Source organism: Electrophorus electricus, chromosome 7 (assembly GCF_041902795.1).
Source record: "Electrophorus electricus isolate QZ-2024a chromosome 7, ASM4190279v1, whole genome shotgun sequence".
In the NCBI taxonomy this organism is placed as follows: Eukaryota; Metazoa; Chordata; class Actinopteri; order Gymnotiformes; family Gymnotidae; genus Electrophorus; species Electrophorus electricus.
Window position 1 is genome coordinate 10,040,001 of NC_137503.1, and position 16,078 is coordinate 10,056,078.

At 44.8% G+C, this 16,078-nt stretch overlaps 1 protein-coding gene across 3 annotated transcripts in view; it reads left to right on the forward strand.

Annotated features, from left to right (window-relative positions):
• The window catches only part of dlgap4b (discs, large (Drosophila) homolog-associated protein 4b), a 94,862-nt gene that overhangs the window by 67,096 nt on the left and 11,688 nt on the right, over positions 1 to 16,078 (forward strand). For 2 of the 3 annotated variants that reach the window (XM_026997613.3, XM_081717153.1), the window contains exons 5-9: positions 1,177 to 1,934; positions 2,517 to 2,731; positions 4,918 to 5,016; positions 6,151 to 6,304; positions 6,972 to 7,236. In XM_026997613.3, the coding sequence (XP_026853414.3) occupies positions 1,177 to 1,934; positions 2,517 to 2,731; positions 4,918 to 5,016; positions 6,151 to 6,304; positions 6,972 to 7,236 (1,491 nt within the window). The remainder of the gene's footprint in view (positions 1 to 1,176; positions 1,935 to 2,516; positions 2,732 to 4,917; positions 5,017 to 6,150; positions 6,305 to 6,971; positions 7,237 to 16,078) is intronic. The other variant, XM_026997614.3, reaches the window with a different exon arrangement.

The window sequence follows — 16,078 nt, forward strand, 5'->3', positions numbered from 1 at the left end:
TGTTTTGGCCACAGGGATATGTTTGATCTCATCATTACCAGAGTAGTCTGTCTTTTTCTTTTAGTTTTCGGGTGTTTCATTCCATCCGAGCATCAGGTTTTCCTCATGCGATTGTGTGCACCTGTCAAAGAAGAGCTGCACTCTTTGATTTACATAGCAAGCACTTCTGCTCTTTCCCTCTGGTGGGCAGAATAATACCCCGTGCATAATCCACATCGGATGAGTCTGCGTTTCTTCTGAAGGATATGTGCCGATATCTGGGAGGGCATACACAACTACGACAATTATCTCCCAGACTGCCGGGTGCCAGTGGTCAGGCTTAATCAGATATTATACCCAGGCTGCCTAATTCAGTTCTCTAGGAGTAGGTACGGTTTTCTGCTGCTACTTATTTAAATGAAACCTCAGCCTGACGTCGGCGGCAAGAATGGAGCGAGAGGCGAGTGAAAGTTGAGGGAATCTTTGTTCTTCGTAACAGCTTGACTCGAGCGAACTCGAAGTAAAAAGCTGACAGTGCAGCAGTATTAGCTCGGTGCGTCGAATAAACGCAGGACGGGGCGCAGGTATGGGCGACAGCTCCCGGCGCAGAATGACTGGCAGTGTGCAGCACCGACAGCAGGTACCTGTGGGCTTAAACAACAGGGAGAACAAAAGATGGAAAACAAGGAACAGGTGTGTAATAACTAATAAGTGGGTAATTGGGACCGTGGCAGGTGTGGGCTGTGTGTGTGTGTGTGTGTGTGTGTGTGTGTGTGTTTGTGTGTGTGTGTGTGTGTGTGTGTGTGTGTGTGTGTGTGTGTGTGTGTGTGTGTGTGTGTGTGTGTGTGTGGGCGTTTCCCTCCTGCGGGGTGCCCGACACACTGCAACACTCAGATGGCTCATCCCCACATGTCATTTTCAAGGAGCCACAGTAACCTTTTTAACCATAAATCCCAGTCTTGTTATTTAGTTATTAATTTTAAGGTATACTATTCAATAACTATCTTGATGTGAACGATTCAGTAAATACATTAATGTTAATATTAATATTAATATTAAACGTATGTATTTTAAAGAGTGAAAAATGAGAGTCTGAACTCAGCAGTGAGTGCTTGGAAAACCCTTTATATGCCTAAAAACCTTTTGAAAGAACCTAAAAACTAAACAGCTGCCCCTTTGCCCTCTGCTGGCCTCTAGGCGCAGCAAAGATGCACCGAGTGCCCTCTAACCTCCTGGACCGCTTTGACAAACAGCTGCCAGCTCAGCGAGATGGCTTCAGCACGCTGCAGCTCCACCGCGGGTCGGCCGTGGCCGGCGCCAAGCAGCAGCAGCAGCAGCGCACCGACAGCCCTGGCAAGATCCGCTACCTGGTGCACTCGGTGCAGAAGCTCTTCGCCAAGTCACACTCGCTGGAGAGCTCCGCCATCAAGGGCACCATCAACGGGCGGCAGGGTGTCGGCGCCAACGACAAACAGCATCGCCGCAGCAAGAGCAAAGACCGGGTCAAAACCGAGAGCACAGCGAAGAGGCGACCACGCTCCAACATGTCCGGCTACTGGAGCTCCGACGACCTGGACAGCGACATCACCAGCTACAGGAACTCGGCAGGCATGATGACCCTGGGGAGGTCGGGTGCTGGCGGGAGCCATGGGCTGGACAGCCAGACGACTTCCAAGTACCTCATGCAGGGCTACAACACCATCAGCGAGCACACGCTGAAGGTCTCCAAAAGCAGTAATGATCTGAAGCACCAAGGGCTCGTCGCGCTGTCCACTCCGCGAGGAGGCGGGGCCAGAGCGGCCATGGGGGAGGGGGCTTTCGGGAAGGGCGGGCCCTGGACCACGCTGACGCTGGGAGCCAGCAGGCAGGCGGGACAGAAGGGATCAGCCACGCTCGACCGCTCTATGCTCAAGTCCAAGTCGTGCCATCAGGAACTGGCCTGCCACTACCTACAGGTGCGGGGCAGAGTGAGTTAGAGAGGGTGCAGTGCAGATTACAACCAGCCCTCTGGCTCCTGACCTCCTGTAAGCATGTTCCCTTGCAGAGTGGCTGCTCAGGCTATATGTGCCCTTTGACATAGCGGTATATTAATAGGGCATATTCAGACCTCAGGTGTTCTAAGATACATTTTTGAGGCATTTATTGGTTCTGCACATTTGGTCAAAAGAAATAAGTACAAGTACAGACATATAGATTAATTATTATCATTATTATTATTTAATCAATATGTACAGTATACAGAAAGTAAGTAACATTACTATAATCAGAAATGCAAACACACACAAAAACACATGGTGATGGCAATATATAGATTATATATACTAGTATATGAGCTCAGTATCCTCAAATCTAACCGATAATACGAATGGGCAAGATTAGAACTGCAGCTGCGCAGACTAATGCCAATATATGCAGACACAGTAACAGAGAAGTCAGTAGTAATGTTGAAATCCTCATGTAGTATGTTCTACTGGGAGCTGGGTACCCTGGCAGCCAATGAAGGTGCTGAACAGCTGTTTGCACGGGGTGGTGTGCAGATGCCGTCGGCGGGCGAATGGAGCGGGACGCTGGGCCGTGGCGAGATCCCATGCAGGCGCATGCGCAGCGGCAGCTACGTGAGGGCCATGGGCGACCTGGAGGACAGCGACGACTCGGACAGCAGCCCCAAGCCCTCGCCCAAAAGCACTGCTCGCAGACAGAGCTACCTGAGCGCCACACAGCAGTCACTCAGTGACCAGTTCCCTTCCAGAAAGTAAGCAAACGCAGGGCCATCAGCAGCAACACACACCCAGATAAAAGTGCACATGCACACAAACGTGCAAGCACGCTCACACGCGCACACTTACTCACAGTCATGGCCGAATCCAGTTTTGAGACACGCACATTTTGGTTTTCACAAAGTTTGCTATTTCAGTTTTTATGGTGGCAATTTGCATTAACTCCAGATTGTTATGAAGAGTGAACAGATGAATTGCAATTAATTGTAAGTCATTCCTTGCCATGAAAATTAACCTAATCACAAAAGCCCCTTTTCCTCCACATTTCAGCCCTGTCACACAGTGATCTGCTAACATCATTTCAGTGATCTTCTTGTTAACTCAGGAGAACGTGATAACGAGGACAAGTCAGCTAATATCGCTTCTGTCATGCTGTTTGAATTAGAAGAGCAGACTGGTAGCTTTAAAAGGGGGGTGGTGCTTGAAATCATCATCTTCATCTGTTCCTTCATCTTCGCCATGGTTACCTCCAAGGGAACACGTGCAGTCATCATTGCTTTGCATCAAAAGGACTCCACAGGCAAGGACATAAGATTGCGCCGAAATCAACCATATTTCGGATCATCAAGAACTTCAAGGTGAGAGGGTCAGTTGTCTGAAGAAGGCTTCAGGGTGCCCAAGAAAGTTGAGTCAGTTCAGGTTAGCACCAGTGCACCACCAGACTGGAAGCAGACAGGTGTGAGTGCATCTCCGCGCACAGTGAGGCGAAGGCTTTTGGAGGATGGCCTGGTGTCGAGAAGGACGGAAAGAAGTCAAGAACAACATCAAGTGTACAGGGGTCAGACTTTAGAGGAATGGGGTCAAGTTATTTCCTCTGATGGACCCCTTCAGACTGTTTGGGACATCTGGAAAAATGTCTGGAGAAGTACCGTGAGTCCTGTGTCCTGTAAAGCATCCTGAGACCGTTCGTGCATGGGGTTGCTTCCCATCCAACGGAGTGGGCTCACTGCCATGAATAAAGAATTGTATCAAAACATCCTCCAAGAGCAACTTCTCCCAACAACCTAGGTGCAAGTTGGTGATGAACAATGCTTTTTCCAGAATGATGGAGCAGCATGTCACAAGGCAAAAATGATAACAAAGTGGCTCGGTGAGCAAAACATTGAAATTTTGGGTCTACGGCCAGGAAACTCCCCAGATCTAAATCCCATTTTGAACCTGTGTTTAATCCTCAAAATGTGGGTGGACAAACAAAAACTCAGAAATTGTGATAAACTCTACGCACTGATTAGACAAGAATGGGTTGCCATCAGTCAGGATTTGGCCCATAAGATGATATCCAGTATACCAGAGTGAACTGCAGAATTCTTGAAAAAGAAAGGTCAGCACTGTAAATAGAGTGTTTGCATAAACTTGATGCATTTGTCAATAAAATTTAAAAACTTAAATTCTTATAATTGTACTTCAGTATACCATAAAAAACATCTGACAAAAGATCTAAAAACACTGAAGCAGTGAAAAACCAAAAAAAAATAAAAAATTTGTATGTCTCAAAATATTTGGCCATGACTGTACATATTCACACAAACACACGTGCAGATTCACACACACACACACACACACACACACACACACACACACACACACGCATACACACACGCATACACACACACACACACACACACACACACACACACACACACACACATACATACACACTCTCTTACACACACGCAGGCTCAAACTACACTTACTCGTGTTAGATCTAGCACAGTTAGCCTCTCTTCTCTCTCGTCCCTTCCACACTTTCTTCTGAACAAGAAAGCCATGTGTAAATCAAGCATGGGTCTACAGTATCAGACTCTTCCTTGTTTTGTAGGAGGGAATAAACTCGTTCAGCTACATTTTTGAGATTGTTTATTACAACCCATTAACCGAAATGAGGGGAAAAACTGACCAGGATGATATAAAACCCATATGCGCCTCAATGCAGAGCCTTGCAAATAGCGTCAGGCGCTTACATGACACTTTCACTCTCAACACATACATACTGTAAATGCCCTTCTATCAATCCCTCATTATAATCCAACCACTACTTCCCAGTGCTTTTCCTAATCCCTAACCCTGCTACTCAGCATCTTCCTCCCCGTCCATTACCCGTTTCCCTCTTGCCGTCCTTACTTTAAAAAAAAAACCTTCCTGCCCTCTCCACTCCCCCCAGCCGTCCGCTGGACTACGCGATGCTACAGGGGGACCTGGAGGCCCTCTGGTCCCCCCTCCACAGTATTGCCACCCTGCAGCAGATCGGACGTTCCGTAAGGTCAGTGCAGTGAGGAGCCAGACCTGCAGCCTGGGTGCAGCTCCTCACTGAGCACACTGGGGGGCGCCATGTCACAGTCCTGTAGTGCTCCATGCATAAAGAGAACTGGGGCTTCTTCTCAGAACTTGGAGTGCTGGAATGGGAGCTAATCCATTTTCAGTTCCCTAAAAGCAAGATCAGATTGCCGCGTTCCTATTGGCTATCAGTAGTTATTTTACACTGTGGTTTCTATATAACAAGGCATTGTGAAACTAAAAACATTCATTCACGTCATGAGATTTTATACTGCAGTACATTTTGCAGTGAATGTCACATGTCTTAATCACACTTAAACTTAATCACAGTGTGAGAGTTATATAGCTTTTTAAAATCTAGAACTAGTCAGTTTTCTGTTCTAAGGGAGAATGGTGTCTTCATCCTCAGTACTCCTACTCTGAGATGACTGATGGGTATGGCCCTGGCTTCTACAACTCTTGGGTGGCTTTCACTGTTGAACGGAGCTGCAGAAAGGAAAAAACCAAGCACAACTACCCCATAGTAGTGATCAATGAGTAGAGACACAGGTGGAAAGCCTCTCCAGAGTTGGTGGCCTTTGCTCAAGCTCGCTCTGAACATCAAGCACCCTCTTTAGCGGGTCGGCAGGAATCAAATCTGTGCTGAACGGCCACCTCACTTTGTTACTTCGATTTGATTGATTGCGACCCGTTTCTCTTTAATCTTGTTCAAAGGAAGCTTGCTCTGACAGTATGTTACATTTGTTTGAGTTAATCAATGTGCTTTGTAGATAATGATACTTATCTGAACTCTGCTTATCCATGCTAATGCCTGATCAGCTAGGGGACAGGGCCGTGAATTAAGATGCCGAATGGGTCCGTTTATTAACTGGGTTATGAAGCAATGGCTGGGCGGACAGGAAAGCATGATTGTTATATAAAGAAAAATTTTTATGCATCATTGCACAGAGCTTTTCTGATGGCTTAATTGTTTCCATTGGCTTTGTATGTAAGAGTGAACTCAAAACCCAGAAGAGTAGAGCGTTAACACTGGCTTATTGTTTCATGGGAAAGTGGTCCTAAATCCTCTTCTCTTCTCTTCTCTTCTCTTCTCTTCTCTTCTCTTCTCTTCTGTTTCCAGTTGTCTTCCATCTCTGAGAGAGTTCTCTATCAATCGCAGTCTGGATAATTTGGACTGTATTGGAGGTTCGGGATCGTCCTCGTTCCCTCGTTGGGATGATGACGACTTCAGTCAGGGCTGCAGTACACTCGGGCAAAGCAGCTGCATCAGCCAGGTCAGCGCTCATGTGGGAATCAATCACTGAACAGAGGCACCTTGCACACTGCATGCTTTATGCTGTACAGCCGTTAGAAAGGCCTGTGAAAGCAGTGAAACCTTTTCCTGGTAGGAGAGGTCTTCGCTCTCACCATAGCAACCATGCCATGCTTCTACTGCTGCAGGTTCATTTAGTGTCTATTCACACATTTATTTTTAGAGTTGGGGTAAGAGCTTATTTTCTTTTCATCTTCTTAGTTCGTTAGGTTCAGATTTATTTCACTCACAGCAGCTGCTCTGCACAGGTTGGTTTTATCAAACACACACAGATTGTTGTTGTTTTTTTAACAGTATTTGCCAGTATTTACTTAAAATTTCACTTCAACTGAATTAAGTGCGACAAAAAAAACTTTTAAAAGAATGAAGTCAGACAATTTGACAGTTTGATTAGTCTTTTCTCACCTCTTTGTCCCCTGTCAGAGCTTCCTGATCATGTACCAACCCTCTCCTCACAAACTGGGCATGCTCACCATGCTCCATGGTGCTAGTTCCAAGCTGGCAGCTAGTCATAGTCTCTCATTCTCCACTATGCACCGTTGTCCACCTCACTTTATTAGGCCCATCTGGCAACCCATGCCATTTGCTCTGATCTGGCAACTTGGATCAACCTGTCTCTGCTCTGCCAGGTGCGGGATTCAGAGATGAGTCAACGCTATGGAGAAGAATCCTGTTCGGAATCCATGTTTGGAGACACACTCCCGCACGCATCCTTAAACTCCCGGCTCGAGGAGCCTCCAGATATGGCGATGCCCACATGCTTCCGTTCCCGTAGCCATAGTTACCTCCGTGCCATTCAAGCAGGCTGCTCCCAAGACGATGACACGGCATCGCTGGATTCTGACTCTCCGCCCCCCACCGTGACCACCGTGCGCACGTATAGCACCAGTACTGGTGAGTGGCAGCTTCACACAGTGGTTCATCCCAGGTGCACTTTCACACACCTGTGTATTAGCCTGTGTTGGTAGCATGGGCCCAGCTCAGGTCAGAGCCTTGTTACCCCAGACAGACTACCTGTGTTCTTTACAGGCCAGACTCTTTTACAGCAGGTCAGTGACTGTGGCACATTTTAAATAGGACTTCCTGACTGGCATAAATAACAGAGAAATGGTGAATACTGTATATGTAATTAAAAGCAGATGTGATGTTTGTTTAGCACTAGTTCACAATGGAACTGATGGCTGACCATTTTTCTGACATTGCTGTTTATTTGCTGTAAACCAGCCACAATTTCTATAGCTGCTGTTGAGTTGGCCAGCTACACAAACAACATTAACCATTTGGCTGAGCCATTTCACACTGGGCACCGCGACATGTTGGGCCCGCAGATAAGCAGGGCAAAGCTCGGCATGAAAAGGGTGCAGGATAGCTGCTTCTCATCTGGATCAGATTGTTCTGATCCAGTAGGTCTACTCATGGACTGTGCATCCAAAGCCCAGTCTAACACACCTCATTTCACTAACCACAATCTTCATGAACAAAGATTAGCTCCCTTTTTATCAATTCCTATTCCGAGGTGAAGCCCCAGTTTTGTTTTGTTTTTACTACAGTACTCTGGCCCCCTAGTGTGCCCAAGGAAAACGAATAAGGCTGGAAAATGTGGGACAGTGTGAAGAGATGAACCGTTATTCCACCAGGGATATTTTTGAGAATACCTTCTAGATATTAGCTAACCTAGATTAAGGCATTTATTTTGATAAAATTCTTTCTGATAAAATGTTAAATTGATATAATATATTGCAGAAGTCTCTAGATTGTCTACTAGAAATTCCTGGTGACAGACAGCCTTCAGATAGAGGGACCACTTAACTTTGTATATATGCATTCAGATTGTCTGGAGGCTATCGCAACTGAAGGAAATGTCCTCCATTAATTGTTAGGACTGGATTATTTTACAAAGCAATCCCAACATTATTCCACTAGGTTATGGTGGCAACATTTTTGCTGGCACAGTTGTAAATGGATCATGCCCATGTGGTATATTGCAATTATTGACCACTTCAGAGGCTAGACATTGTCAGACATATGGGATCTCCAGACATATGTGTGTTTGTGTGTGTGTGTGTGAGAAAGAGAGAGAGAGAGAGAGAGAGAGAGAGAGAGAGAGAGAGAGAGAGAGAGAGAGAGAGAGAGAGAGAGAGAGAGAGAGACTGTGCTAAGTATTATGACTGTCTTGAAAATATAACCATACCTAGCTATGAGTTAAATGTCTTTCTCTCAACGTGAATATTTCTTTTTATTTTGCCACTCTCCCCCTCTTCTCTCCCTCTGTCTCCATTCACTATTTGCGTCAGACATGGGCGGGACCCAAAAAATATTACAAGGGTGTTGCATGACAGATTTTTTTAGGGTAGGTCACTCGTAGTATAACCCAATTACATACCACGTACCTCAGAGACTGACAGCTCATATGGCCAATAAATGTGCTCTGTCATATAGTTTCCCTAAACAATACTCCAATGCACAATACGGAAGGCGTTTCTCAGCGTCCTTTCTTTCCGCGACGTGGACCACGATACTGGATGTGTTATTGCAAATAACATTTAGCTAGCTCGTTTAGGTTAGAGAAACCCGGCTAGCTGGTGAAGTGAACTGGATTAAGAAATGCTATTTTAGCTCGACTCTACAGGCGCTGTTTTACTTTCGGAAGAAGTGGAGACTCGTGTCTTTGAGGCGGGATGCTGAGATCAACATTTGTGATGGATCGTAAATAGGTAACTAAGCTAAATGCACCATCTTTTGCTTTAAAGCTAGCTATAGGTTATCCCTTTCGATCTTCGAAAGCGGTCTCGCTTTCACTGGGGCTGTGCGCCGTTTCTAGGCTACTGTTGGTAATGGATGCTTATACCGCCAGCACCCTCTACTCACGGGCTCCCTGCCCATGGATTTCCTCTGTCGGTAACCTAGCAGCCACCGGCAAATCAGTGGGTTAAACTGACTTCCAAGTGACATGGATAAGAAAAGAAAATCAGTCGACAGAATTCCCCCAGTTTGTTCAGAAAACCGTAGCTAGTTACGTCGGTGTTAACGATTGTGACAATGCCGAATGTGGCTGGACTGCGATCGGTTTGTGGCATTTTCACCAAATAGCTTGTTACTGGCAGTTTTGTTAAGGTGAAATCGTACGTCATTAAAGATTTATTGAGGGATTTTTGAGTCTTTTGTGCTGGATTTGATCACTATATTGGTACACAATAACGTTCACGGTAAAGACTTTTGAGTTATTGGCGAATACTTGACAGCAAGTTGTAGAGCACGTGGGTCTATGCCTCGCGCTAATTGAGGGGGCAAGAGTCGGACACGGTCGCGTGGCGTCGTTTCCACCACGCCTACTTCCTACACTGCAGCTGTCCCGAGTTTGAGTCTTGTGTTGGTGCCATTGCTTTTCTTCTTTGTGAAAACTTTTGCACAAATACATTTTGCCAAGAAGAAAGTAGATATGGTAAGTAGCCCATTTATACCGCAGTTATATACGTATCCAGTTAGTGGACAGACCGCTTAGACGAGGATGCGGTTTTACCTGGAAAGGCTGACGTTAAATCGCTTTGAAAGGTTTCGTGTGCGTGTGTAAGTGAAAAATGGAGGATATTTACTCATACCACATCGTCACGAAAGTTTCTGATTAAAATGTCAGCGTGTTTTGTTTTCGTTGTTCGTGACAGTTTGAGTAAGTTGCCGTCTGATCTGGAGGCAGGGGAGTTCTCTGTGCAATCATAGCGACCCTGTGACAGTTGAGAGCTTCAGTGTTTGAGTAAGCAATATACCCTTCTGTTATTGTCAGGGATTTACAGAGACTTTCACAGAAATTACTTTCCGGACTATACAATTTGCCTTTGATGGCCGCATTCCTGACTTTGTTCAATGTTGTCATTTATTTTTAAAACCTCTACTTCAGTATGATTAGGGTGTCAACGCAACATACCACAAACCAAGCAAATGACACCATCATTAGTTTGCTTAAAGATACAATAAGCTACGGTTGTTGTTGTTGGTTTTTTTTCCTACTTGGCACCGATTCTCAAAGCCAGTGCCACAGGGCACTGCTTATCGTACTGTGGAATCAGTATCCAGTGTTGATTCTGTTGTTCTGTTCGCTGGCAGTGATGGAGTAAAGGAGCGGTTGCTCTGAGGGAGATCATGAGCGCCGTCTCACTGTGAGTGTTTTTCTTCTTTTCCCAGGACTGTATCTTAGGCTGGCTTTGTGTTTTTGACGCATGTGGTTTCAATGCACTTGGCTCTAGAGCTACTCAAATATTTAATGCATTTTCTATCTATGCATCTGTGTGACAGGGCATATTTGAACCAAAGACAGCAATGTATTTGTCTGTGAATAGCAAAAGGACTTGAAAGGAGCACTGTGTGAATTTTTTTTTTAAAGTCTTTTGATGTGTTATTGCATGAGTTAGCTTGCAGAATGTGGGCAGTCCATCCATGACTTCTGTAATGGTACAGGTTAAACAAACAAATTCAGGGTATTTTTGTGAACCTGAATAGAGCCAGGACAGAAGTGGTGTTGATATGAGTCATTTGTGACTCATGTAAATATGTAACCCTTTCATAATTAAATGTTTTTAAAAGGGTATAATCCAAAACGCTAGACGTTGTTTTGTCGTCACAAGAATACATCATCGTTTCACACAGTCCTAACTGAAGACCCACTGAAGTTTGCCTTTCGGGATACAAGTTTCTTCCTTCAAATGGCAAGCAGGGTGTTATTTTCATATTAATATCATGTTAACTGGCAGACGTTTTGTGGTGTTATTAAATGGACCTAAAATGTATTTTTCCTTGGTCCACATTAGCTTTTATATCTATGGAGTCACTGCTCAAAAATGCTGTACTGCTGAAATGTGCACAATGTAGACAAGTGCTTCTCATCCCAGTCAGTCATGGCTCAGGAAAGACTTCATTTTACGAGATTTTAGAGAAGTGAAGAACAGGTTCACCTCGGATACAGATAATATACAGTACCTTTTGATCTAGGCTTTTGCTGCAGATGTGCCCATCTTCCAATCATCCACTGATTAACCTCAGTTTTATACTGTTGTTAAATTAAATTGTAGTTCACGCTCCAGGGATGTTGGTACAACCCTACAACACACTGTATTATTTTAATTGCTGGAAAGTATTAAAGTATTAGTCCTTTTATAAAAAGGACTTCATATTAGTGACTGTTATAATAATAGCTAAAGAAGTCAGAAATCGGTGTATTATTGGAGAAATTAGGATATATATGTGGCAAATAAACGGTGTTGTTTCAGTTACAATCCTTTTATTTTTTTCCATTCTTTTTACCAAGGGAGTTGGGTAGACCCAGTGAGCTATAATCAAGGATTTTGGCCCAAAGTGGCATTTACAGGCCTGGCAGTGTCAGTTCAGAGGGGGGGAAAAAGACTGGTCAGACTAAGAAGAGCGTGTAATTGGCATTTCTTTGTGTCTTGTTATATTTATGAACAGATGGTGTGGAAAAATGTGTCTTTAGTCATATGGTTGGTGGGGATTCTGGTTTTTGGAGGTGGGGGGCGTATAAGAGTAGGCACGGTACCAACTTGTTTTGTTTGTTTCCCAGCTCTTGTGTAGGGTGGAATACAGGAGAGAAATTAGAGCTGTATTATTGCAACGGGTGAACAGTGTTAAAAGAGAGCAAGACAGAGAACTCTCTATTGGCTCAGGCTCTGTCATTGGCACTCCCTATCTTCTGTTTACCAGACTACTGTTGCCATGGTTATCAGCCCTTTAGTTTGCATCCACCATTTAACATCAACAGCAGTTTGCTGACATAGCACTCTCTTGTAACTGCATTTCTGGCCGTGTGTAAAAGGCGCTAACCCAATGAAAATCCAAACCCCAGTGAAAACTAAAAGAGAATAAGAATGCGGGTGGCTTATTATTTATTACACATCACACACAGACTCTTTTAGGGCAAGCTTTTGTGTACAGCCCCTTTTAACAGGCTAAATCATAGTGGCATGCCTGTGCAGTATCAGACGATCTGTACTTTGGTACATACCTTACTGGTCTGCTGAAGTCCTAAGTTCACATCAGTGCCTACGCATAGCTGAGTTTAGTCTGCCTGATGATGGTGATTAGATGATCTTGAGCTGCTTAAACCCCACAGCTGTGAAAGAAAGAGAACCTCCGATATATATATATATATATATATATATATATATATATATATATATATATATATATATATATATATATATATATATATATAATAATTTTTCCCAATGTTAGAAATCGGAGGACGTTTAGATCACAGGGTTACAAGCCTCTCCATGAAAGCGCGTCCACTTTTAGTAATGGGCTAAAACTGGAGCCGTTCTGAGCTTGCTGCTGCAGACGTAGGCGGGCTTTGAGAATCTGTCTCCTCAGGGCGCTGCAGAAGGCGTGCATTATTTAGACCCCACACCGCTTCACCTCTGTATGGAATAAAGGATGCTGTGTGTTGTAGAACTTCATACAGCGAATGTGGTGCTCTATGAAAATCTAATGGACTGCGGACATTCTGCAGGGGTCGTGGGCATGTATGGATGGAACGGGGACTTTTCTCACGGTGTTTTGTAGCCTTCCAACCACAAACTGGAGAGGTGTTCTTAAGTCGGGAGGAGCTGGAGATGGATTGATGGCTGTGCATATGGTTTCAGTATTTCCATCTTTGCTATATACAAATTTCATTGTGGAACTGTTTTTCTGTTCCATATTTGTTCTTTGTTCTTTCTATATTTGCTTTTGCCAGTTATCTACGGACCAGACACATAAAGGCTGCTGATATATGCAAGCTTCCTCACTGATTTACATCAAGTTAACAAACTTCTGTATAGTCAAATTGCCACATTTCCATATATATACAGTCAGTAAATACAATCTCAACTCATTCTCTTCTTTTTTCTTTTTTTTTTCTTCCCCTACCATCTGACTCAATCTGATGCAATTTATGACTTTTTTTTAAGTCATAAATTGCATCATCATGTCCACACCCAGTAGTTTAGTGATGACACAAACCTTCCCTGAGACATTGTGTAGGTGCATGCGTGGATGTGTGTTGGCACCTGCGTGCTCAGCCAAGCCACCCCGATGTGACACATTTGGCCTGGTGGCTGGCTTCTGCCCCTGTGTCTCCTGCACTGACCTGGCTGTCCAGCTCAGCAGTAGCACTGACCCAGGGCTTCTACCCCTGTGACTGACTGCAGAGCATAAAACAAAGCCACAATGTTCCACAGCAGAGACTTCAGGGGGCAGGAGAGGTTGTGTAGAGCAAACTTGAAGGGAAATTCTTCCCCCAGAATGAAGTCACCTGACACCTTGATAATATGGCTTGTATGTTAGATATTATTGATGGGAACAGGATGCATTTGCACACTGTGTGTGTGTGTGTGTGTGTGTGTGTGTGTGTGTGTGTGTGTGTGTGTGTGTGTGTGTGTGTGTGTGTGTGTGTGTGTGTGTGTGTGTGTGAGGGTACAGCAGAGAGCCGATGTAAGTTCATTCCAAAGAGTAGCCACATTTAGCGGCCTCATTCACACTCCAGCACCTGGTCTCATCATAGGCTACAAGCAAGTCTGTGTGTGTGCACAGATATGGACATTTTCCAGCTGGAGTAGCAGAATGTGCTCCTGCTTCCAGTAGAGGCAAACGGCATAGCACTCAACCTTCAGATTCAACCTTCTGTTCATCCCCACCCATGGCCAGGGTTACAACCCATGGCCAGGGGTAATTTGCATTGAGCTAGCACTGTTGGCTCTGCAGTTGTAGCTGGTTTTGCTGATGACCTGGCTTTCTGAACCCAGAGCAGATCAGGAACCCTAGCATTTTGTATAAATAGTGTGTTTGGTGAAGTTTCAGACTACAAACATGTACAGCCATAAACCGATAAGATGATTATAAAGAATATAAGATCCAATCTGGGCGCATCCAATCTAAACAAGTTTCTGTTTGCAAAATTTGGATAATCTTCAACTTTTCTCAGATTAACATTTGTTTGTTCGAATAGTAGATGGCTTTCCAGCCAGTATACATTCCCATCTAGTTAAATCTGCCTGACCAAAGACTTGCAATCCAAGTGTTTACAACAGCTAGAACAATGGCCCTGATTGTCATTACTGTTGTTTTAGTGTTTCCCTCTAAAGTATGAAAAACATCCTGTTACTGTGTAATAAGATTGAATCTTTTCAGTACTGTTGGCCAAAAGCCTTCAAATGAGACAAACGAGAAGACAAAGCATGCAGAATGCAGTTTATTACACAAACTTAATTCTCCTTCTCTAAAGAGAAACTGGGCCAGGAAAAGTCCCTTCAAATTCACAATATGCAGGCATTTGTTATTCACCAGTAACTGGCCTATTTATTGGGTTCTTATCTAATTTACATTGTTCAGACTCAAGACTTCATAAACCGAATGATCTCTGTTCCATGTTTGAGTAGTAAAACTCTAGACCTTACATATATCTGGAACTATTTTGAATACAGCTGTGCAACCTTTTCCTCCGATCATATGTGGGCTAAATCCTTCAACCTCTCCTCTCTGTTCCTGCTTGTTTAGAACCTCCTGTTTGTTGAGCTCCTGCTTAATGTCCCAGAAATGACCTGTCCAGGCCCCTGAAGAGCCCTCCTTCAATTGACACTCGAGACCACGTCAGCACGTTCGTGCTTGACACAAAGCAGGCAGGAATTCTGGACAGGAGCATGCTTGTTGCATAGCTGCCTCAAGAAAAGCTGAGAGCCATTTGCGTTTATGAGGAATGATTTCAAATGCATCTGCGCTTCCTCACCTGGCTTTTAGTTCACGACGCAGCGGTCATGTACATTTGTACAGTCAGTTCGGACTGTAAATTGTACATTGCAAGGTCAGACATTGTGCACTACTTATTCACTACTATAGTGAGTAGTCCACACCTGCTGTACTCTTGCCCAGTTTTGGAGGGGAAATGTTTGGTGAACCACACAGGGTGTGGTTTGTGTTTGGGTTGGGCACTGCTTCAGGCAGTCTTGTGATCCTTTAGCTAACGAGGGATTGGTGTGGGAACGTGCAGACTCCTCCTGTAGGCGCTTTACACATCACCTGTGTAGTAAACGCAGGTGCTGCTTCAGTGCCGTCTTCCCTTTGGAAAATCCAAATGCGTGTCATTTCCGACAACACAAAAAATGTTGGGAAATCAGCAGCCAGGCTCAGAAGTCAGAGTGGACGTTGCCCTGTGTGTCCACAGCTCCACTCTGCAAAAAGCACCGTGAGCCTGGGCGGCAGAGCGAGAGAGCTCGGAGTCCCACGGACCAGAGCCAGGCGGACCAACACAGCCTTAAACGGTCCCATTGAGAGAATTCTAGTCAGCCCCCTCAAGGCAGTCCAGGGCTGTCCAGGCTTGGCACTCTCACTGAAGGCATCGTTAATCATCTGAAGTTAGTCATGGAGCTCTTAAACATTGTGCAGACAGGGGAGTAGGCTCTCGCCACTGTTGACTCAGCCGATGCCGAGCGACAAAAGCCTCCCTGCAGTTTCTTTGCTGGAATTCCCCGTCAGCTCATGCCAAAACCGAATCGAATTTTGGGATTTGGAGCAACGTTGGAACGAAGAGGAGAGGAGAGGAACGGATAGAAGACATATTGCCACACCCTCGCCATATCCGATGACTGGGAGTGAGTTGGTGTGTTTGGGTACAGGATGAACCTGGGGGAAGGATGGCTTTGCAGTCACTTGGCTAAAATCAGACTAGGACACGGTGGTTTGTTAGCTGAAGGTG